The 22,355-nt window shown below is 40.7% G+C and overlaps 1 protein-coding gene across 2 annotated transcripts; it reads left to right on the top strand.

Moving 5' to 3' along the window:
• Positions 1-2,675: 2,675 nt before the first annotated feature.
• PWP1 (PWP1 homolog, endonuclein) lies at positions 2,676-22,289 on the top strand. Of its 2 annotated transcripts, XM_034062810.1 has the most exons (16): positions 2,676-2,837; positions 2,947-3,005; positions 4,813-4,967; positions 5,407-5,492; positions 7,730-7,826; positions 9,077-9,187; positions 9,824-9,954; positions 11,267-11,340; positions 13,605-13,701; positions 14,680-14,741; positions 16,668-16,779; positions 17,772-17,862; positions 18,707-18,828; positions 19,846-19,951; positions 20,612-20,735; positions 20,829-22,289. In XM_034062810.1, exons 1-15 carry the CDS (start codon positions 2,772-2,774, stop codon positions 20,710-20,712), a joined length of 1,470 nt encoding a protein of 489 aa, XP_033918701.1. In that variant the 5' UTR covers positions 2,676-2,771; the 3' UTR covers positions 20,713-20,735; positions 20,829-22,289. The 2 variants fall into 2 exon arrangements, with proteins under 2 accessions (XP_033918701.1, XP_033918700.1); XM_034062809.1 differs by having other exon boundaries at positions 20,612-22,289.
• Positions 22,290-22,355: the final 66 nt, after the last annotated feature.

Genomic DNA, 22,355 nt, shown 5'->3' with positions numbered 1-22,355 from the left:
TTACTTTGCAGAGGTCCATTGGGATAAAAAGAAGCTCAGCTCTGCTCACTGGAAGATAAGAAATGGGTCTAAGAGAGATTCCAGGCACAAACTAGCACTGGAGGAGAAATACTGCTGTGTCTGATTGATCTCTGATGATGGAGGGGTGTGGGGGGGGGAATGAAGCCTTCAGTTTTAGAAGCTAGTTTTTAGGAAAAGCCCAAGGCCAACCCCAAATGGACTGTGATGAGAATGTTTGATGACAATGCTCCTGGTCAGAGACCCTTTATTTCCACTGGTCCCTTCCTGGGACAGCCATTTGAGTCCTTGTCTCCTGTTGTATGTAACTTTCTTCATGGCCATTTCTTCCACCTTACAGAGATGCAGAGAGACTTCTATCAGCTATACAGACTCATTCCCAATTGCGACAGTTCTCTGAGTTCATCCAAATTTCCTCCAACAGTTGTGTCAGAATTCCATCCAAATTAAGAAATGAACATCTGCTTTCTTCCCATATATTCACACCTCTGTGTCTGAGTCATCTTTGGACACTAAATACCAAGAAGACAACATTTACTGGTGTGTTATCACCTATGAATTGTCCTGGCTGGTTCCTTGGGGTGAGTGGGCTGTACTACACTAGCTCCCAGTTACTATACCACGTGTCTCCAGGGAGCTAAAGGGGCACCACTTTTTCAACCAGCTCTCTGTGATTGCCAAGGCACCCTGGAACAATAATATCTTTAACAGATTGGTGTTTCTTTCCTTAAGACCTTGAGACCCAGCTCCACATCCCCAGCAAGTGTGTGACTGAGAGAAGTATTGGAATCACACAGCATTTTGGACTGGGTCTCGAAAAAGAAGAAGTTTTATTACTACTAGCTGCAGTTCTCTAAGCTGTAATATCCATGTGCACAGTTGATACCTATTTTCCTTCCTTCCGCTTTCTCTAAGTCTCATTTTTTGGTACCTCTATTGTTAAGCCTCACTGCAGTACACTGCTATTTTGTGATTATGTACACAACAGGAGGGAAAGTAGAGCATGTGTGCCCCCTCTGGGTATTGCTTCAATAAAAGCAAGTCTGGCTCAAGTGTTTGCTGAGCAAACCTCCACACTGTAAATGTATATATCTGCAAAAACACCTATCTAGGAACCACAGCCACTGGAAAGTAACTTTGCTTTTCTTGTCTTGGCTGCATAACACTCCCCTCTGCTTGTCCTTTAGGAACAGTATCTGCTTCCACAAAACTGACAGGCAAACAATAGCCAACTCATGTGTGGAAGGACAAACAGGATTTCTTGACTGCTGTAAGAGAAGGTGACCAGTAAAGCAAATAAAGCCCAGAAAAAAGGCAAGCATACCAAAATGCAAGATTGGTCATTATAGTCCCCAGGTAGGACTAAAATGCCTGTGCTAGTGGGTAATACAAGGGATAGCTAGAAATAAGCAGCTTTTGCCTTAGTATGCTTTTGTCTACCCTAAGACAAAATGCAGCAAATGGGTGAAATGCACAGGGTATTTTGACAGAAATGTATTTATCTCTCATGCCAGAACCACAGAATAATCAGGATAAAAATAATGAAATTGAATACAGTTGTGCTGCCTAGTGACATGTGGATGAAATAACATAGCCATCCTGTCTGCCAAGCTGAGGTTCAGTTGCCAAATCCTTGAGCTTTACCATGAGAAATGCTCCTTCCCCTAACCTCAGCGGCCCATCCATGTAATTTGCAGTGATCCCCTGAATTAAGATTTCGGTGATGGAAATAACAGTGATTTCTGCATGTTAGTAAGTGATTACCTTCCTGTGTATTCCAGCTGGCTTGTTATTTCCTGATTTAATAAGTTACCTAGTATAGGAAACTGACACTTGGGAGGGCAAAAAGCAGCACCTCCCATGAAGACGCTGGTCCCTCCAACTTCTGTAACTCCCTTTCACTGTTGATGGTGCACTGATTACATGGATCAATTTTAGGGATCAGCAAAAAATTTCTAAACCTTTACTCTTGGTGGATCACTGCTGGGGTACTTCTGAGCCAAAGTGAAAGCCAATGTCAGCAGGGCAGGTTTCTCCCTGCACGTGGGGAATGCCAGTGGGGGAAATGGAGGATCTGAAAAGCCTGAGGATGGGAGTGTGCACTGCCGTGACCTGAGCACCTTCAGCTGCACAAGGACCTATTGCACGGAAAAGCATTAATTTCTTTTACTAAGAGCGTCTCGGCGCTCCATCTGGGCCCAGCCCTGGCTAACGATAGCAGGGGTACCATGTGTGACAGCCTGGGCATGAATCATAGAATCAAGCAGGTTGTAAAACACCTTTAAGATCATCAAGTCCAATCTTTACCCCAGCACTGCCAAGGCCACCAGTAACCCACGTCACTGAGGGCTTCATCTACACGGTTGGTGAACACTTCCAGGGCTGGTGATTCCAGCACTGCCCTCGGTAGCCTGTTTCAACGCCTGAGCACCCTCTCGGTGAAGAAACGTTCCCCAATACCCAATCTAAACGGGACCGCCTTAGGGATGCGAACAGCGAGCAAGCAACAACCACCCAGCCTGCCTTCAACAGCCGCCCCGCCCCGCTGAGGCCACGCCCCTCCCCTCCTTCCCGGCTCCCTCGGCGCTGGGTGATGACCTCACGCTGCTCTATCTCCGCCCGTTCCGTTTTCCTCCGCCGTTGCAGGCGGGGTCTCGTGTCAGACACGTCACTCGTGGCGCGCCGGAGCCGCTCGCACGTGTCTCTACGCCCCGCACCGCCCCGCACCGCCCCGCACCGTGCCCCGCACCACCATGAGCTGCCCGGTGACGTGCGCCGCCTGGGTGCGCCGCGGCGTTGCCAAGGAGACGCCGGAAAAGGTGAGGCCGGGACTGGGCTGAGGGACCCCCCTGGCCTCTGTCGCCCCCCCCCCCCCCCCCCCCCCCCCCCCCCAAATTGCCCTCACGCCTCTGGGTGTCTGCCCCGCAGGTGCAGCTCAGCCAGGAGGAGCTGAACGACCTCATCGAGGTGACCCAGGACAGGATGAGGTGAGCCGGGACAGCGGGCGCGGCTGTCTGCCGGGACCGGTTGGAGCCCGCCGGGTCTCGTCGCCGCTGACAGAGCAAGGAAAGGGAAGGGAGGAGGAGGGGATGTACGAACTTGTCGCACCTTGGGATTTTGTACATGATAGAATGGTTTGGGTTGGAAAGGACCTTAAGATCATCCAGTTCCAACCCCCCTGCCATGGGCAGGGACACCTCACTCTAAACCATATCACCCAAGGCTTCATCCAACCTGGTCTTGAACACTGCCAGGGATGGAGCATTCACTACCTCCCTGGGCAACCCATTCCAGTACCTCACCACCCTAACAGTAAAGAATTTCTTCCTTATATCCAATCTAAACTTCCCCTGTTTAAGTTTCAACCCGTTACCCCTTGTTTTGTCACTACAGTCCCTAATGAATAGTCCCTCCCCAGCATCCCTGTAGGCCCCCTTCAGATACTGGAAGGTTGCTATGAGGTCTCCACACAGCCTTCTCTTCTCCAGGCTGAACAGCCCCAGCTTTCTCAGCCTGTCTTCATATGGGAGGTGCTCCAGTCCCCTGATCATCTTCGTGGCCCTCCTCTGGACTTGTTCTAACAGCACCATGTCCTTTTTATGTTGAGGACACCAGAACTGCACACAATACTCCAGGTGAGGTCTCATAAGAGCAGAGCAGAGGGACAGGATCACCTCCTTCGACCTGCTGGTCACGCTCCTTTTGATGCAGCCTAGGATACAATTGCACTTGTCATGGTTAAACTTCATAAGGTTGGCATCAGCCCACCTCACAAGTGTGTCAAGGTCCCTCTGAATGGCATTCCTTCCCTCTAACGTATCAACAGAACCACACAGCTTGGTGTCATCGGCAAACTTACTGAGGGCACACTCAATTCCATTGTCCATGTCAGCGACAAAAATATTAAACAAGACCGGTCCCAACACCAATCCCTGAGGGACACCAGTCGTTACTGGTCTGCAGCCAGACATTGAACCGTTGATCACAGCTCTTTGCGTGTGGCAAATGAGAACTGTCTTTACTCATTGTTCTCTGGGAATCTTGAGGGCAGAAGGATGAAAATACACAGTATTCAGCAGGGATGAGTTCCTCTGGATCACATTCTATTGAGACATCTCAGATCTTAAGGTCCTTTCCAACCCTAACTATTCTATGATTCTATGCCTATTAGGCCCTCAACTAATCTTTAATGCACACTTCCTTCTGCTGTATTCCTTGCATATGGAATTGTTCCACCCAAGTACCAAGTTATTCAGATGTTGCATAGTTTACCCCATAGGAAATAATCCACAATATGTCCCTACCTAATGAATTTTATGTTGTTTTTTCTTCTAAGGTAAGTATGGGAAATATGAGTAAATAAGGTCTTGAAAATCTTGAGGAAATGCAAGAGTCATCACACATGACAGGGCCTGTGAGTATGGGAGGAAAAAAGGAAGGAAGGAATTGGACACAAGCAAATGCACACAAGTGAGGTTGAGAGGATTTTATGCATAAAAAATAAAAAGGTAAGAGAAAGGGATTTAGACACACAGTTTATCTCTGACAACCAAAATGTCTGGCAGTTTGTCATGAAAACTTTCAAGGAAAGCTTTCTTTGGAAGCCTGAGAATAATGGTGCCATTTATTTTGGGAAAAGATAGGAAAGGAGTGAATGGGTTTCCAAATTATTGGCATAAAGGCTGGAGCAGCCAGGATCGAGTGCTGAAATCTTGTAAGCAGTCCCCTAAGCAATTACCTGGAAGCATTCTAAATGTCTGCATTAGTTTCTCAGGGATGTGTATCTTTAAACAGGGATGATGCTGATGGTAGTGATGAAGGCCAGATGGCATCTGATGTGAATGTAGATGTTCCTGGCAGAGCTGAGTCTTCTCATGAAAATGAAGACCCACCTGGTGATGAACTAGATGAATATGACTTGGAAAATTATGATGAAGAGGAGTGCACAGGTAACAAAAATGTTAATGTCAGATACGCAATATCAGTGAAGACCCTTTTCATGTTTTCGTTGTAATTAAGACATTTATATCCTAAAACTACACAGCTCTGTGTTTCAAATGCTGAAAATCCACATTTTTAGTAATCTGCTTGGCCTGGTTTCAGAAATCATTTAGTGGGTGAAGCCCTTCAGTGTTCCCCTCCCTGATGCTTGAACCAAGAGCATGTTGGAAAGATTGTCGCTCCCCCTGCTGTAGTGCTGCAGCAGAGCAGCAGAAGTCTCCAAAAGCAGTAAGCAATTTAGCTTACTGAGGTTCTTACTTTTGGAACTTGGCAGTTAATTTAGCACACTTCTTTTTGACAATATAGGTAATCCAGGTATTGGTACAGGAGTTTCTAACTTCACCTGTCATTGACATGTATTAAAGATGTTCTGAAATTCCCACCTAGGTGATCTGAAACTTGGAGACTCCTTGGCTACCCTGGCAGTATATGGGAATAATGATAATGATCCTTACATCACTCTAAAAACCACTGTAAGTATTAAAAATGCTAAACATCTTAAACAGCATAAACTTAAAAAATCAGTTAAATTTTCCATGCTACTTCCATGCTTGCAGCCCTTTTCCAAAGGTGTGCCAGAGTTTTGATCAGATCAGACTTCTTTTCGGGTTGCTTTGTGCAGGCCCCTCTACACGTGCTTTTTATGTTTGAGTCAGCTGTTATGTGAAACTGGCTCATTATTTAACCACACAGTTCTATGTGTGGTGTGGTTTGTCACCTGTCTAGTAGGACACAGAAAATGCTTGAAGAAGTAACAAATCTCAGGCCACTAATAATCCAAATATTAAAACTTCCCAGAATGCAGGACTTCTACACCTTCCACCAGTTTGTGCAATAAACCAAACTAAGGTAGACTCAGGTATGGCATGAAGAAATATGTCGCTCTTAAGCACATATGCCCAGCATACTGTGTAGTTAACTGCTTCTGCCTGTGTTATTTTCCATCAAGTATCAGATGGGGAACATCTTTGCAGGACCTGGCTTTGTAAGAGCTCCTGCAGGGAGTGAAGAAGTCTCTGGCCATAGTCTAACAAGCTAACTGTGTCAGCAATGCTGTCCTGTTATGCAGCTTGTTTGTCTTTCTCTAGTGACCATTGGTACTGCCGTGGCTAGGATATTTGGTCCTCAGAAAAGACAGGGAGCAATTCCAGAGACCATCCCACGTTTTAGTTCAGAAGGATAGATTGCAACTTGCGATTGACTTGATTTACACAGAGAAATCACATAAATTAGTTGCAAGATGAGGCTGCATGAGAAGAGTCAATGTAACAGAGGAGTCAGGAGAGACTGTGGTCATCTGGGTCAGGGTGAAGGTGTAGGTGAATTTTGGGGACCTCTTGTAAGCATAAAGATTTTTCTGGATGCTGTCCTTTTTATACTATTTTTTATACTATCTTTACAAAGCTAGTAAGAGCAAAAGAAAAGAGGAGCTGTAGGTTTCTACCACAACACCTAGTTTGTGTGTCAGGGGACTTTATCAAATGTGTGGTCTTGGACAAGGAGTTGTTACGGTGACTTCATATACTTTAACAAAGCTCAAGGAGGAAGGCGTGCATCTTGCCTTTAAAATGAGGTCACTTTCTATGTGCATTTTGAGGCACTGTATGTTTTCTCTGTGTTCCACTGACTGTTGATGATTTTTCTTGTTCCTGTGTAGCAGTAGAGGAGAGAAATGCTTTCAAAGTTATTTTTATAGTCAGAGGTATTTGCTTCAGAGAGAATATGAGCTACATATATTTTATGTCAGAAAAGCTAACTTTCTTCCAGACAGAAGAGTGAACATCTTTTTCTTGGGCCTTGCTACACTCAAGACCATTCCTCAAATTCTGAAAGAGAGTACTTTTGAGTCTTTAATATGCATTTTATATTGTCTTTTGGTATTTACTGCTAGTACTGTTGAAGGCTAAGTATTGTGTAAGATTAAGTTGATTAATTCAGAAAAGTGCAGGACTTGATAGAATTCAGATATTGAAAAGATGCTTGCAGTGAATAAAAAAGAAATTAAAAAGCTTGCAACAAGTCAAAAAAGTCTTGTATGTGTTGTATATTTGAAGGATGGTACTCTGTGTAAGACTATTGACTTTTATGTACAGTTCTTAGTTTTCCACTAACAAAAATTCCCTGAATGCCTTCCATTCCTCAGTAACAATGAAAATTAGATGAAATGTTACATCTGTTCTGGTGCAGCTGAATGCCCACTATAGCTGTAGGCAGCACTTTTTTGAGATATTTTCCATAAAGTAGACAATGCTTCAGTGCTTTTGGAATTGCTTCCTGGATGTAAGGAGCAGTTACAGTATGCTTATTGTGTAAAATGTTGTTACACTATATAGATGCTCAAAGCATGAGAGCACAAGGGAAATAAGCTGCATGTGTGGGCTCCTGGCAGTGATTTTCTTTTCAGCAATGAGCTGCATCATGGTAGCCTCAAAATATGGTTTCATATTTGATAATTAAACATCTCTCTAAATCCACCTAGGTCCACATAAACAGTCCTTCAGTCTCTATAATGACTATTCAGTTCCCCATGATTGAGTCTGGTTCCTGCCTTTCTTTGTTTACCACTGTAGGATGGCTTTAGGCAGGTGGGCAGCAGTGTTGGGTTTTTGAGTGTTTTCAGTTACAGTTAAAAGTTATTACTGTTTCATGTGTAGTTTTGTGCATTTATATGCTCTGTTTAATATCCACTGATCTCTTTTTTGCTGTTCAGGATCAGTATGAAGAAGAAGACTTCTTGATTAAGCCCACTGACAATCTTGTCCTTTGTGGCAGAGTTGATAAAGACTACTGTAGTTTGGAGGTCCATGGTAAGTAACATAGGATTTGTTCTTTAAAGTGAACTTAGGGAGTATGTCTCGCCTAGTCTGTGCCATATGGCTCTGTAGGAGGGGGAGAGGGTTGGTTTTTGGAAGGTTTCTTTTGTCCTCATCTTTCCTATGTCATGGTGCTTTAGCCACTTTCCACAGCTTGAGTATTTAATGGGATGGTATTGCTATTTAGAGGATAGTGTGTCTTTTCAGCTATATAGCATTTGCTTTTTCTTATTTCATTTCTAATGGCACTTAGAAAATACTATGGCATTTTTATTCTCTGAACCTATGATCTTTCTTCTAAATCATGTGAGCTTCCTCTACCGGCTTTGTGCTAGGAGTAGAAGAATGAACACCTCTATCATCGTAGTTTTAGCAGAGATGATCCTTAATGAGGTCTGAATACCACTTGTTCTAGGGATGGTGTTTACAAATTTTATTAGCTGTGTAATTTTCCCGATATACACTTATAAAACAATAGCACAGGCTTCTGCTGTTTATAACATAGAGTGGCCCTGTCTTAGTTAACTAAGACTGCTTAGTTAACTGAAGACTTCAGTTACTATCTGAACATCTGTCACGTTCACTTAAAAATGGCACAGTGATTTTGTGTTTGTGATGATACCATGTTATTAAAATAATTAATGGGTTTCTCTGCTATCTAGTTAGTAATAAAGAAAAAAATAGCTGGCTAAAGGGAATGCTGTATTTAGTATATGGTTGCTTTAGCAAAAGTCTTCCTGCAGTTCAGTCAAAACCTGCTAAAGGTAACTTCTTCTGACTTCTTCAGCTTTCTCTAATTTGCAGATTGTTTGTCTTTTACCTTCATTTTCCCTTTGATTTCCTCTCAAATTGTTTCTGATTGTATCCTGATGTAGAGAGTGTTGGATGTGGAGCATCAATTTTGAAGTAATCGTAGAAACAAAGTATTGTAGTATGCTCAGAGTCAAGTGTCTAAGCTTTGCTGAACTTGTCACTTCTTTGTCTAAAGTGCACATGAGAATCTTTATTTGTTTGTGTAATTCACACGCCATAACATGAAGTAGGCATAATATTAGTAGTTGGAGGCACTGGCCTCTACTCTAAAACTCTGAACATACTGAGTTCATACTAGAATATAAATTTACATTCTAGATCTCCTTGACAATTTAGCTTTTGCTACATCTGCCTTTTGCAGAAGTGAACTGTTCATAGTTGCTCGCTTTTCCTCTTCACTGATGTCTTGTATGTCTTTAATTCTTTTTCAGTTTATAATCATGAAGAGAACTCATTTTATGTACATCATGATATTATCTTGCCTGCTTACCCTCTAAGTCTGGAGTGGCTGAATTTTGATCCTAATCCTGATGAATCAGTAGGTAAATTACAAAGGATACTGTAAATGTCCATTTTTTTGTTCGTTTTGGTGACACAATCATCTTAGTGATGCTGCCATAAGAAGTGATTTTACTAAAACACTGGTCTTATTGTATATAATCCAGTTATTGCCAGTTAGACCAAAGCAAGCTCTTCTCTAATTTGCTTTATTTTCCATTTGCAAATGAAAAGTTGCTTTTGTTCAAACTCATTATGGCCAATCCAGTTAACTGTAAAACACAGCAAAATTTTTATATATTTCTGTATTCAGTAACTTTTTTCCTGTGTTTTACAGATTTTTTTTTTTTTTTCCAATAGTACAGGAAATGTGGGATTTTGTTGTTTGTTTTTTCATAAAAAAATAAACCAAAACATGTGGAACTTTATACAGCTGCTTTGGGCAGTTACTTGCACTGAAAGAGGAGAGCAAATAATCTTTTTTTCTGGCAACATCTGCTGTCAGTTGATATTTTAAAATTGTTCCTAGTCAGTTATAAACATCAGATACGTTCAAATGGAAAATTCTGGCACAGTATAAGTTTTGCTTAATCAAAGAAATAAGCAACAGCTGGATTGCCAAATATGCTGTTTCATAATTCTGAATAAATGTGGTTGCATTTGGGTTTTTCTTCTTGTAGGAAATTATGTTGCAGTGGGTAACATGACCCCAGTTATTGACATTTGGGACCTTGATGTAGTAGAATCCTTAGAACCAGTCTTTTCTCTTGGAGACAAGAAAGAGAAAAAGAAGAAAAAGAAAGGGAAGAAAGTAAGTATTGCAAAATTGTTTATCTAAATCATAGTTAATTGGATTTAATTCAGTCTGTCATGTTGAAAGATGATATTTAGACAGGTTACAGAAGATAATGTCATGGTCATCTGCAGTACGTTAAAATTGGTATTTTCCTGTGACTCAGATTTGAAAAGACATTGAGGAATAAAGGGCAAGGTTTACACTAGTAAAATACATTTACTCAGGATTCACCTTGTTAGCTTTATCTGTCTAAAATTTAAGCATATTTCAAGATAGTCATAGAAGTTGAGGTAAAGGCGTAGAGGTACAACTTGAGAATGGCTCAGTTTCTCTTAGTGGACTACGGAGAAAACATTCACCACCAAAGAGGAAGAGTGAGGTTGAGACTGGATGCTAAGTTATGTGAGATGAATGTGATCCTAATTGTATGCCAGAATGTGCTATGATTTATCCTAATCCTTTGGTATGTAAAACAAGTATGGAAGATGATATCACTTAAATTTGCTAGATTTTGTGTGTAGTAGATGCTTCGGAAGTGCTTAAAGACTCCCTAAATAGGAAATGTGGATGCTAAATACATAGCTAATCTTGGTTTCCCAAACAAAGGAGCACTACAGTGTTAGTCAGATAAAGAACCTTTTTATTAAGAACCTTACTGTCATTGTGTAGGGGGTTGACTACTGCAGCTCTCAGACCTATTAGTTTTAAATATAATAGAGAAAATATCATTAGAAGGGGATTTTTTTCTGTGAAACCTGCTTCTGAAAATTGCTGAGTTATCAGAATTGGTGTTGAAGATATCATTCATAAATGTTACCTCAGTTTGAAATGCTAATTGTTCTCTCTATGGATAATTAAAGCCTGGAATTAAGAGGAATGGGGTGAGTTATGGGTGGTTTCCAGTTGCTGTCTTTGAAGCTTAACCATTATAAGTTAGAAATTGTAGGAGCTGTCAGTTACAAGGACTTCAAGCTCAATTAATTTGAAGGAGTGAGAGGGGACTGCCAGGAGTGTTTAGATAGAAGCTGAAGAAGCTGCACATTAGCTGGAGACAGTGAAATTCTGGTACTAGCCTGAAGGGAGTAACCATTTCTATAAACTCAGCAGCTGTGAACAGAGCAGTCTGACATCTGGGATAGGAAGTGAGGTGCAGGTACTGAAGAGACACTTCTATCTATCAAAAACCTTATTGCAACAAGTGAGAGTAATATAAACTATGAAGTTGTTTGTGAAAGTATTAAGGAATTCATACTGATGTGCTATAATGCTTGACTTCCACTGGAGCTGTAATTTTTAAAAGTCTTCTTTATTTTGTATCTACATGCAGAGTTTATCTTCAGAAGAGACAGTGAAAGGACATACTGATGCTGTGCTTGATCTTTCATGGAATAAGCAAAGCAGGTAAAAGAATACTTGAATAACAATGGATGGTTACAAATTTGTGTGTTTAATTTGGCATGCATTTTTCACAGAAATCCAAAATATTGTGTAGCATAACATTGAACTTGAAAGCAGTGCTGAAATGAATCATTTCTCAAAACTACACCTCTCTCCCCCCTTTTTTTAACTAGAAGTCTTGATTTAGTTTTATTATTATGATTTTTAACCTGGATATTGCTGCAGATGACTGTGTGTTTGCAGGTTGTCCAGATGAGTGCAGGGCTAAAGTGAGGTTAAGCCATTTGTTGAATCAGCTCTGTTTAAATCAGATGCATGAACTAGAGAACCAGAGGGCTGCTGTCATCTCTGCTCATCTGCCAGGGACCTAAACCACTGTTTCAGCAAATAGTAGTAGATTTATAGAAGGAAAGTCCTTGCTATTCTCTTGGGGTTTTTTAACTCTGGCTTTTGCCCATGAACTGTGAGCAGAAAAGATAGTGTAAAAGCCCTAATAGCACAGTTACAAAAATGCCTCTGACCTTTGGGTTACCCTAGACAGAGACAATTCTTTGTTGCCTGAACAAACTAGCAATGAAGTGCTCTTATTGAAGCAACACAAAGCTGGCCCATCTTGGATGAGAGGTCAGGGGCAATGTGATGACTGAAGTAAAAATGCTGCTGTTTTTATCAGTAAGGTAGTTGTTAACAGTTCAGCTGTTAGAGGATCCTCAGCATGGGCCTTGAAACTTGAAAGAACTTATTCCTTATATCTAACCTGAACTTCCCTGTTTTAGTTTGAACCCATTGCCCTTTGTCCTGTTGCTACAGTCCCTGATGAAGAGACCCTCTCTGGCATCCTTATCGGCCCCCTTCAGATACTGGAAGGCTGCTATGAGGTCTCCATGCAGCCTTCTCCAGGCTGTAGTCAGCTCTGTGTAGTCCTAATGAGCGCATGTAAACTTCCATTTGTAATGGTTCTTATCTAGATACTGAAGGAGGAAACACCCATATAGGCAGGCAATAAATGTACATAGATTACACTCTTCATTTACAGCACTGTGCCTGCTGTTCCTAAATTATACACATGTGCACAGTGTGGGAGTGATCTTTCTGTCTGTCATACAAAAGAGTAGTTTTCACATACATAGAAATGATTGTCTGGTGATAATACAGAGACAAATCATAAAAATTAAGAGCCACAATAATTGTTTGGAATGCATAATTCTGCAATGGGCTGAGTTACAGACTCATTGATACTGGTAGATCTTTCAGGAAATTAAACCAGCCTTGAAGTAGGAAGCTTATGGGCCAAACAAGAAACTCCTTGGAGCAGCTTATATTTAAATGTTTTGTTTGTTTTTTAAGCAAGATATACTGTGACAGCTCTCTATAAATAACTTTCTGCCTGTATGTCATAATGATGCTATTATAAAATGTTCTCAGAGCCTTCACTATGCATTTTCTTAACTTTCCCTTATAACATTGTTGGGAAGGACAGCGTTTCCAGGAGGGATGTTAGCTCTTTCAGTCCATAATGCTTCGTTAATACACAAAAAATAAAGTGATGGGGGAGCAGTTTTGATCAGAAACAACATGTTGAGGTAATAAATTGGGTTTTAAGAGCAATAATAGTTGTACTGTGTATTTGACAGGCCTTTGGGAATGTTTTGAGGGTTTTTTTCTGATTAAAATTCTAAACTGTGTGTTTATTGCTCCTACCACAGTTGGCCAGTTTTAAGTTGAAATAGGGGGTCTGTAAACTAACTACTATGTTAGTGGTTCCTTTTGGCATTCTCAGAAGGGTGTACGGTGTTAAGTCTTCAGCAGGTAGATACAGTGTTAAGTGTTAAGTCTTCAGCAGGTAGATAAACACTCAGCTATTAGCAAAATAGTTTAAAACCAGCTTTTTCTGGCACTTGGCTGTATGTGTATGTAAGCAGGGCTAAGTTGCTAAGGAAAGAAAATGCTTAAAAGCCTTTCTCACTTCATTTTGTTCAAGAAATCTTCCAATAAATGATATTTTAAGTGGTTTCAGGCAGGAAATACAAGCAAAACTGTCAATGTTGTTACTGTAAGTGTTAAATAATGTAATATAGTCTGTTTATAGTCTTTACTTGTAACTTAGAATTACCTTCAGGGAATTATCTGTCAGGCTTGAGACATACAGTCTACAGTCCAGAGCATACTTGATCTCAGAATCGGGCTCTGTATGTATTTTGGATTTTTGACCATTTGTTTGTATCTGTATAAAGATATTTAAAACTTGTTTCTTGATCCATTATCAGGAATGTTTTAGCAAGTGCATCTGCTGACAGCACTGTGATTTTGTGGGATATGTCTGTGGGTAAGCCAGCAGCCAGCCTGGGGCTACACACAGACAAGGTAAGTAATAATTGCTGTGTTTCTTCCACTGTAAAATACAGAGAAACAATAAATGCAGTTTTTCATTAGCTGCTTGGCAGTGAACCCTTAATAACAACAATTCTGTAGTTGCCTAAGAACTGTGCAGAATTCTTTAAAGTTCTGACTTAGTTACCTTTGCAAACAACATTGTATTTGCTTTTAAAAATGCTGTTTAACTTGTCCTTTAGAAAGTTTGTAAAGATTTACAGCAGTTTTCTAAAATGCCTTTTTTGTGAAAGCCCTAATGGTGGGAATCTGATAGTGCTGCAATAAGCTTCAAAAAATAGGTCTCTCAGCATAGGTCAAACTGTAATTCTCTCTGAGGAAACATTGAGTGTCAGTTTTAGGTAAGAAAGGTTTAAAATAGATGATACTAAAATACCACAGTGGTGGGTACTTCAGAAATGAATTAATCTCATAGTAATTAAAATGTGGAAGTTGATTATTAATAGCTGTAACCTTATTCTGCTGTTAACGAAGTCACTGCCCTTGGCAAACTCCTGATTTTCATTTTTTGCTAACATCTTCATTTTTTCTGTAACTGGAAGCAGCTCTTTTTACCTCTTTTTGGGGGGGTTTTGTTTGGTTTGTTGGTTTTTGGTTTGTTTTTTTTGATATCTAGGGCAGAAAGGGGTCATGTGGTTCTGTTCAGTTCATTTATATATATATAAATGAATATATATATATTTATATATATATATATATATATATATATAAAACAAGGAAAATACCTTATTTTCACTGGGTGGGGGTGTTTGAATAAAAACAATGTGCCTCTCTTGCACTGTTTTATGAAAAATCTGAGTATCACCAAGCTTAATAGGATTGGTTTGGGTGGGGGGAATGTGCTGGCTTTGGGAAGGAGGGCTTGTGCTCTTGTTTGTTCAAAGAAAGATTGTGTATGTGTGCACTATATCTCAGTGCTTATTTTTAAGTATAAAATTTTCTGTTACCTAGGTCCAGACCTTGCAATTTCATCCATTTGAAACTCAGACCCTTATTTCTGGATCTTATGATAAGTATGTCAGGGTCAAATGTCATTGTCATTTCTGGATCTTATGATAAGTATGTCAGTATGTCATTTTTTAATGTTACACGTAGAGAGGGTATTAGTATTAAATAATGCCTGTTAAGCTGCTTCATGTTTTCTTTTTCATTTGCTTGTAACTGTGCCAAATTTTAATAATGCTATTTATTTTTTTCCAGCAAGGTAGCCAGGTTTGTATGTGGCCAAAATGTAGTTTTCCTTACCTCTTTCTCAGGACTAGCCAAATCCTTTAACCATCTGGACCAGCATTTTCTGTGCCAGGTGTCTACGCCAAACTGGATTTATTTCTTAATTTGGCCTTATGGCATTTTCTGCATTGGGAATGTGACACTGCTTAATCCTGTGAAAACCTGTGCAGGTCTTGCCAAGCTGTAGGACCAGGGTGGGTGCATGAGGGACTTTAACATTCCAATCTGCTCCCTACAGCCTCTATTAATAGGCATGCAATAGCCAAAGTTTAATGGGCTACCTCTGGTGACTGCAGGCTGGAGATGCTGTGAAATGGGTTGTATCTGCGCGCTTTGACTAGTGCTGTAACTGCCAGTAGTTTATAAGCCCTGCCAGCCCCAAACGTCCCCTCTGTTCTCCCATCCCATAGGAGTAACTGTTTAATTTTGTTCTGTAATTGTGATTTTCTTATATTGAATTTTTTTTATTCTTTTAAGACTTTGTCTTTGTGGTAAAGTATTTATAGACTTGTCAATCTTTAGCCAGGCCTTTATATTCTCTGGCTTCTATTGTACTCTTGCTCCATTTGCTTAAGTGAAAGTAATGGAGAAAATCCTTTTATTGCTGTTAGGAGCTGCTCTGCCTGCTTTCCTCCCTCTTGACTTCCTTCAGTAGAAAGAAACAAATCCAAACCCTGAGGCCAGCTACTCAATGCTAGTTTAGCTAGCCCTTCGATACCATGGACACCTATAAACCAGTTTACTGTCTATACACTGCCTTTGTGGATTTTTTTCCTATGAAGCCTTGCAGAACCACAGGCGATTCAGTAAATATTGGCAGATGCCTTCATAAACTAAAAGTCAGACCATTAAAAATTGCATATGTGCTAAAACTATTGTAAAATGCTAGGTAATAGAGATCTAGATCACATCTCTTTGGTTTTAATTATAGGATAGTGTAGGAGCTAGTTACACTGTGGATGCTGGTTGTGATGAGGTGCTGCGAGAGTGACATCATCACACCTCTCTTGCATTCATATCCAGGAGATTTTTGGGTTGGCACACATTCTGCCACCACTGGTCTAAGCACATACCTATAAAGAATCCCAGGGGACTCATTAGCTCCCATCCACTGTTTCTCCTTTTTGGAGCAGCATTTCCCTAATTCCTTGTAAAGATTAATTTTGTATTTCTTAAAGCATATTTTAAAGTGCTTGTTTATGTATATATATTCCACAAATGTGGATGGTGTCCTTGCCCATGGCAGGGGGGCTGGAACTAGATGAGCTTTAAGGTCCCTTCCAACCCAAACCGTTCTGTGGTTGAATCCTGAAATGGATTTCCTAATTAGTGCAATATTTTTGAAAGTCATTACTTGACTTTACTGAAGTGTGTTCATAATTCAGTCATATATTTGCATAATTATGGTCTCCTGTGTGATAAGTATCTTACGCATTGAGTAAATTCAAGCTCTATTTGCTTAGTTTCAATAGAACAGCTGTTTGTAACCAGGATGAAACTTGAAGGCATATGGGAAAGTCTTGTGATTTATCTGAGAAATTTTCATCTATTGTTGAGTTGGAAGACTAAATAGTGAAGTTGTTTCCATTTTAACTTTTGAATTGTAGTTTATGTGGGCCTTCTATAAATGCCAGTGGTAAACCAAACTTTGTAAGGTGTTCTACCTTGATTTTTCTTACTTATTTATTTCCTCTCCCTTTTTCCCACAGATCAGCTGTGCTGTATGACTGCAGAAACCCAAAAGATAACCATCGCGTGTGGCGGTTTAGTGGTCAGGTTGAAAGAGTAACTTGGAATCATTTTTCACCTTGTAACTTCTTAGTGAGTACATGCTCTTCTGTTCTCAGTTTGTAGACTGTTGCAATTTCATTTAGCCTGTATTTTTGTGTTCATAATGTTTCTGAATCATATAATGGAGGTGATGGAGGTGGACTGTTGTTGTTCCTTATTTTTAAGATGCAGCGTGTGTGAGGATGGTTTTGGGTAGTTTTTTCAACAAGTATATCAAGACCAGCTCTTTACCCAGTACCTTTATTGTGGCAGTGGAAATGCAATTGATGCTGACACTTTTTGACTCCAGAAGTGGTATCTTTGCCATGTTGCTATAGTGTTCAGTGGCTGGGATGTATTTTCCTTTGCATAGTTGTTCTTGTGTTCCATGCAATGAGGCAATTGCAGCTGAGAAGTAGCTAGTTAGACTGAAGGTCCTGAATAGTAATTGTTTCAAATCAGCACTAGAGGGCATTGTCCACCCTGCTGGGGTACCTTGGGTTTGTGAAGATTTTTATAATAAAAGTTTTAAACAGAATTTAAAAAGAAATCATTTTTATTACCTCAGTGCCTGTCTGGTTCTCTGTTGCTTTATATATACAGCCAAAAAAAACCAGTTGCTCCATTCTGTTGGGTTTATGCTACAGATCTCTCAGCTTTGTGTATGGCTATTATGTACCCAGTGGATAGCTCCAGAAACCTTGAACTGCCAATTAGGAGACTAATGGCTCTGTATTTCATTGCCTACCATGACAGCGAAGTGTAATAGTGTATCTTCAAAATAACAATATAAGAAATTGGTATATGATTAAAGCTTCCATGTAAGTCAGTGCAGCATAATTTAGGTACATAGAACAGCTCAGGCACTAGCTGGATGGAGTTTGACTTTGCGGATGCAGATCTGTGTAGTATGACATGCCCTACCAAGAAGTGTATATCTGTCTCAAATCACAGGGGTTTACTAGAGGGTGGGTATTATTTCATAGGAGCTTTTTTCCGAGTGAGTGACTATGGCTGTTTTAACCATCTTGTGTTTTCCTTAGGTGAGCACAGAGGATGGCTTTGTGTACTGTCTGGATGCTCGTTCTGATAAGCCACTGTTTACTCTGAAAGCTCACGATGAAGAGGTGTCAGGTAAACACTGTGTGTGTGTGTTGTGTTTGTCCCCAGTGGAGAGGCACATCTAGAAGATGTCTCTAATGGCTATGACTGAGGTGGTAGCAATTCCTTGCTTAGCAAGTTAAAGTTGTGCATACTCACTATGGGTAACTAGCAAGTGAAACAAATCTGCTGAGAAGCTGTTGTAAGCAAAATATTTTAACATTGAATTTTTCTCAGTGAATGTCATGGATAAATATGTCAAAGCAGAACTGTTCACTTGGGACACATTCCCTGTGGTTTTTTGGGTGAGGAAGAACAAAAGCTATGGAATCTGGTCCAGGATTACGAACGATAATGTTTACCTTCGCTATCAGTAATTATTTATACTGACATTCACTCTGGAGATGATTTAGGTATGGCACTTGGGAAGGTTTATACACTGCCTCCTTCAGGCTACTTTAATTATTTGATCAGTGTAGGAGCCCTAAGAAGCAACTTGAAACACCTGATTAGGTGTCTGAAATGAGATCTATGAATATGCCCCATTGTCGTGGATAGCAAAAGAGTCTTTGGCAAATGAATGAAGAAAACTACCTGGAGAAGCTGGATTATATGAAGAAGGAAGCATAACAATAGCATCATTGCACTGCTGCAGTTGTTGGAGTGGGAAGCAAAATAGGCTGGCATAGCATCAGTTTGTTGTCACTATGGGGAGCAGTGGCAGCATGAAGCTTTATCACTTTCCTCCTTTGTGCTGGAACAGTTTAGTGTGAGAAGAATATTGGATTTCTCGTGACTTTGCTTCAGAAGGGGTCCTCATCTCTGTGAAACAGTGATTACCTGGTGCTATCACACTGCTGTATTCTTAATCTTCCAGGGCTACAGCTAAGCAGTCAGATCAAAGGATGCCTTGTGACATCGTCTGCTGACAAACATGTGAAAATCTGGGATATCCTGGGAGACAGACCAAGTTTAGTGCATTCCAGGGATATGAAAATGGTAGAGTAATATTAATTGCTTAATTCCAGGAAGGTTTATATGTCTGCTTACTCATTTTTGTCTAGCTTGAATCGTGTTTTACCTAACATACTGTTCTTTTAGGGGAAAAAAGTCACACCTGTGTATTCTGGGTAAATCGCTGTCATTATAGTGTAGTATTCAATTCAACATTTAATTAGCAGACCGGAATATCAGAGACAACATTCTGAGTAGAACTGTAGGTGCTCCAATGTGTAACTCCAGGCTCAAGACAAAGATGTGATTGATTCCCTGTTTATAACTAGCAGCTTTTGACTTTAATTTTGTGCCTTTACAAAAACAGTTTCAGGAAACTGTTGTGGTTTAAGCCCAGCCGGCAACCCAGAACCATGCAACCGCTTGCTTTACTCCTCCTCTTCCTTCCCACCCGCACCCCCCCATAGGGATGGAGAGGAGAATCAAAAGAATGTAACTCCCATGGATTGAGATAAGAGCAGTCCAGTAACTAAGGTATAACACAAACCACTACTGCTACCACCAATAATAATAATGATAAGGGAAATAACAAGGGAAGAGAATACAACCGCTCACCACCTGCTGACTGATACCCAGCCCAACCCAAACAGTGATCTAGCCCTTCTGGGTAACTGCCCCCAGTTTATCTAATGGGGATGACGTGCTGTGATATGGAATATCTCTTTGGCTAGTTTGGGTCAGATGTCCTGTCTCTGCTTCCTCTCTGCTGCCCCTCCTCCCTGGCAGAGCGTGAGACTCAGAAAGTCCTTGACCAGAGTAAACATTACTGAGCAACAACTAAAAACATGGCTGTTATCAGCTCTGTGCTCAGGCTGAAAGTCAAAAACACAGCACTGCACTGGCTACTAAGGAGAAAACTGACTGCGACTGCTGAACCCAGGACAGAAACTTAAGAGAGATTACATTTCTTAAAACTTGCTTGGGATTTTCAGATGACAGATTCATTTTAGGATGGTGCTTTTTAAACAGTCTCCTCTTGTTTTTTTTCTCCCATCTTCCCAGGGTGTTCTCTTCTGTGCGGCTTGCTGCCCTGACCTCCCATTTGTTTTTGCCTTTGGAGGAGAGCGAGAAGGGCTGCGTGTTTGGGATATTAGCAAGATTTCTGCAGGTAACATTCTCATTTCTTTGGATCTTGTGATGCTCCCCTTGCCCCCAGGGTGTATTTGTATGTTCAGTGATGTACTGTGGCTCTGAGAGTAACTGTAGGTTAGTATTTTCTAACTTGGAGACCTGTGTTTGCCACATGATTTTATTGTAGCTAAAGTGTAATACCTGATTTCTTGTAATACCGGTGGTTTACTTTGTTCTTAGTATTCCCGGTGTAATCAAGTACATACTTGTAGGCATAAACGCGAGGACTGGGTTTGATCAGTGGTGGTAGCTACATGTAACTAAATGGTGTGAATTTCTAGAGAAGCTCTTAAGAGCTTGGTGGAAACCAGAGAGACTAAAACCAGAAATAAGTTATCTAAACATAATGTTTTGCACTACAAAACTCATCCATTTCACAGTACTTAGGTGCAGGAATTATGCAGAGAGCAACTTATGGAGATGCTTGGAGGAGAAGTAACAGGACTTGTAATTTAAGTATCATATGTGGGAGATTGTTCTGATGTGTAAGCTTTAACTCCCTACACTGGGGAAGGGGAAAAGCTTTGCAGCTGCACCAAGTTAGGATTTCCATTCCATGATGCTCACCATGCTCCACCTGCTGTACTTCTCTTGCCTCTGGGATAATAGTATGTACCAATCCCCATTTGTTTTGCAGTGAATGAAGTTTTTGGAAACAGAGAGAGACTTGTTCTGGTAGATGCCAACTCTGTTGCCAGCAGTAGCAGCAACAATTCAGACACAGCAATGGAATCGTGATGGACCAAACATCAAAAATCAAAGTAATGAATGGCACTACAACTAATGTGGATTCTACAAATCCCCCCATTTGGTGAGACTTCATAGAAATCACACTGGTGTCTTGCAATCTGCAGGTTTCTTCATCTTAAAGAAACATGGGTGATGAGGTTAAGCTCTACATTCAATTCTAAAGGACCTGCCTCTGCTACCAGCTTTGAAAGATTAAATTACTTGCTTTTTACCTGAGATTATGATCCCTGTAACAGGAACTACTGTGTGTAAAGTTGATACTTAAACTGAAACAGGCACTAGAAGAGTATTTTGCTACTACCAGAAGTTTGAATACTACAAAGAAAGTAAATATCTTCTAAAGGCATAGGAAAAATACTTCAGCCAGCAGGTGTGTAATAAAAAAACAAAAGTTGAATGAAATGACAAGTGTAAATAGGTAATTTTTACTTGATTTGAGGCTAGATTTACAGATTTCTAATAGATTTTAAAAGTTCTATGTAACTTCTCTAAGTCTTAGAGTATTTCTTGGGCAGGAAGTTGGGAGTCCCTGAGTAGGATCTTGAAATGCCTTTATAAAACCTCAGATCACCAGTATCAAACCAGAAATACCCCATCTCTAGCCTGTCAAGATCCAGGGGTTCTTTCTCCTGGTTCCACAGCAGCTGAAGCTTATTAATGTTGCGTGTGCATTGGGTCTTCAAGCTCCAAATGTTTTATATATATATATATATACAAAGACAATTTGAACTGAAGTAAGGGGTTACTACTCAGAAGAGGGTGAGAGGCTGTCAGGACACAAAGCTAGGGTGGGGGATCTCAGCTGATCACTGTCACTGGTGAAAGCTGACCATGTTGCATACTTACGTTCCTAACTCCTCCCAGGCATTTCTGCCTGAAACCTGAAGGCACAAAGGAACATTTTGAGTATCATCAGCCTAACTGCTGATTTTAATCATAGGTTAGGGTGGAAGGGACCTTAAGATCATCTAGTTCCAACCCCCCCGCCTTGGGAATGCAACTTAATGCACGCAAGTGCCTTACCCCAGGCCAGTGATTCTTCATCCTCCTGGGATGTGTTTCCCTGTCTTCATAGTGGAAGGTATCTGTGTCTGTTAAGGTGGTGCTGCTGCAATAAGTCGCTGGGTATCAAAGCAGCCATAGTGTTGGGGACTGTTGTTGATGGGATCTTACCACCACTTCCCATCCCAGCTCACTGTAACTCCTGGTGAGGTGGGGTAGATCAATTGTATCAGCACAAAATGCAGATGGTAAAAAGGGAGGGCTGGCAGTTTCCTTCCCACCCCTTGAAGTTAAATGGCTGCTTCTAAGTCCAATTTAAATAGTTGCTTCTAGTTTGGTGGCAGGTACCTACCATGGCTCTGCAGGAACAATACTTTGGATGTGCTGGGACTCCTGCTGCAGTCCAAGCAGTAGTGAAGGATGTGATGTGGACAGTAAATGAACCACCACTTTTGTGAAGCTGAAGAAGGTGAAGGCATCAAAACCACCTCTGTTCAAGTGCTCTCCACTGAAAATCTGCAAGTTTTTCAAAGCTTTCCTTTGAAATAAATGCTTTGTGTTAAGCTTTTGGTGGGTAGTTGTTTCTGTTACCTGTACCTCTGGTACTAATTTGCACTGTAGATGTTGCT

Source organism: Melopsittacus undulatus, chromosome 5 (assembly GCF_012275295.1).
Source record: "Melopsittacus undulatus isolate bMelUnd1 chromosome 5, bMelUnd1.mat.Z, whole genome shotgun sequence".
NCBI lineage: Eukaryota > Metazoa > Chordata > Aves > Psittaciformes > Psittaculidae > Melopsittacus > Melopsittacus undulatus.
Note: the sequence above shows the minus strand (reverse complement) of the source record. Positions and strands in the feature narration are given on the sequence as shown.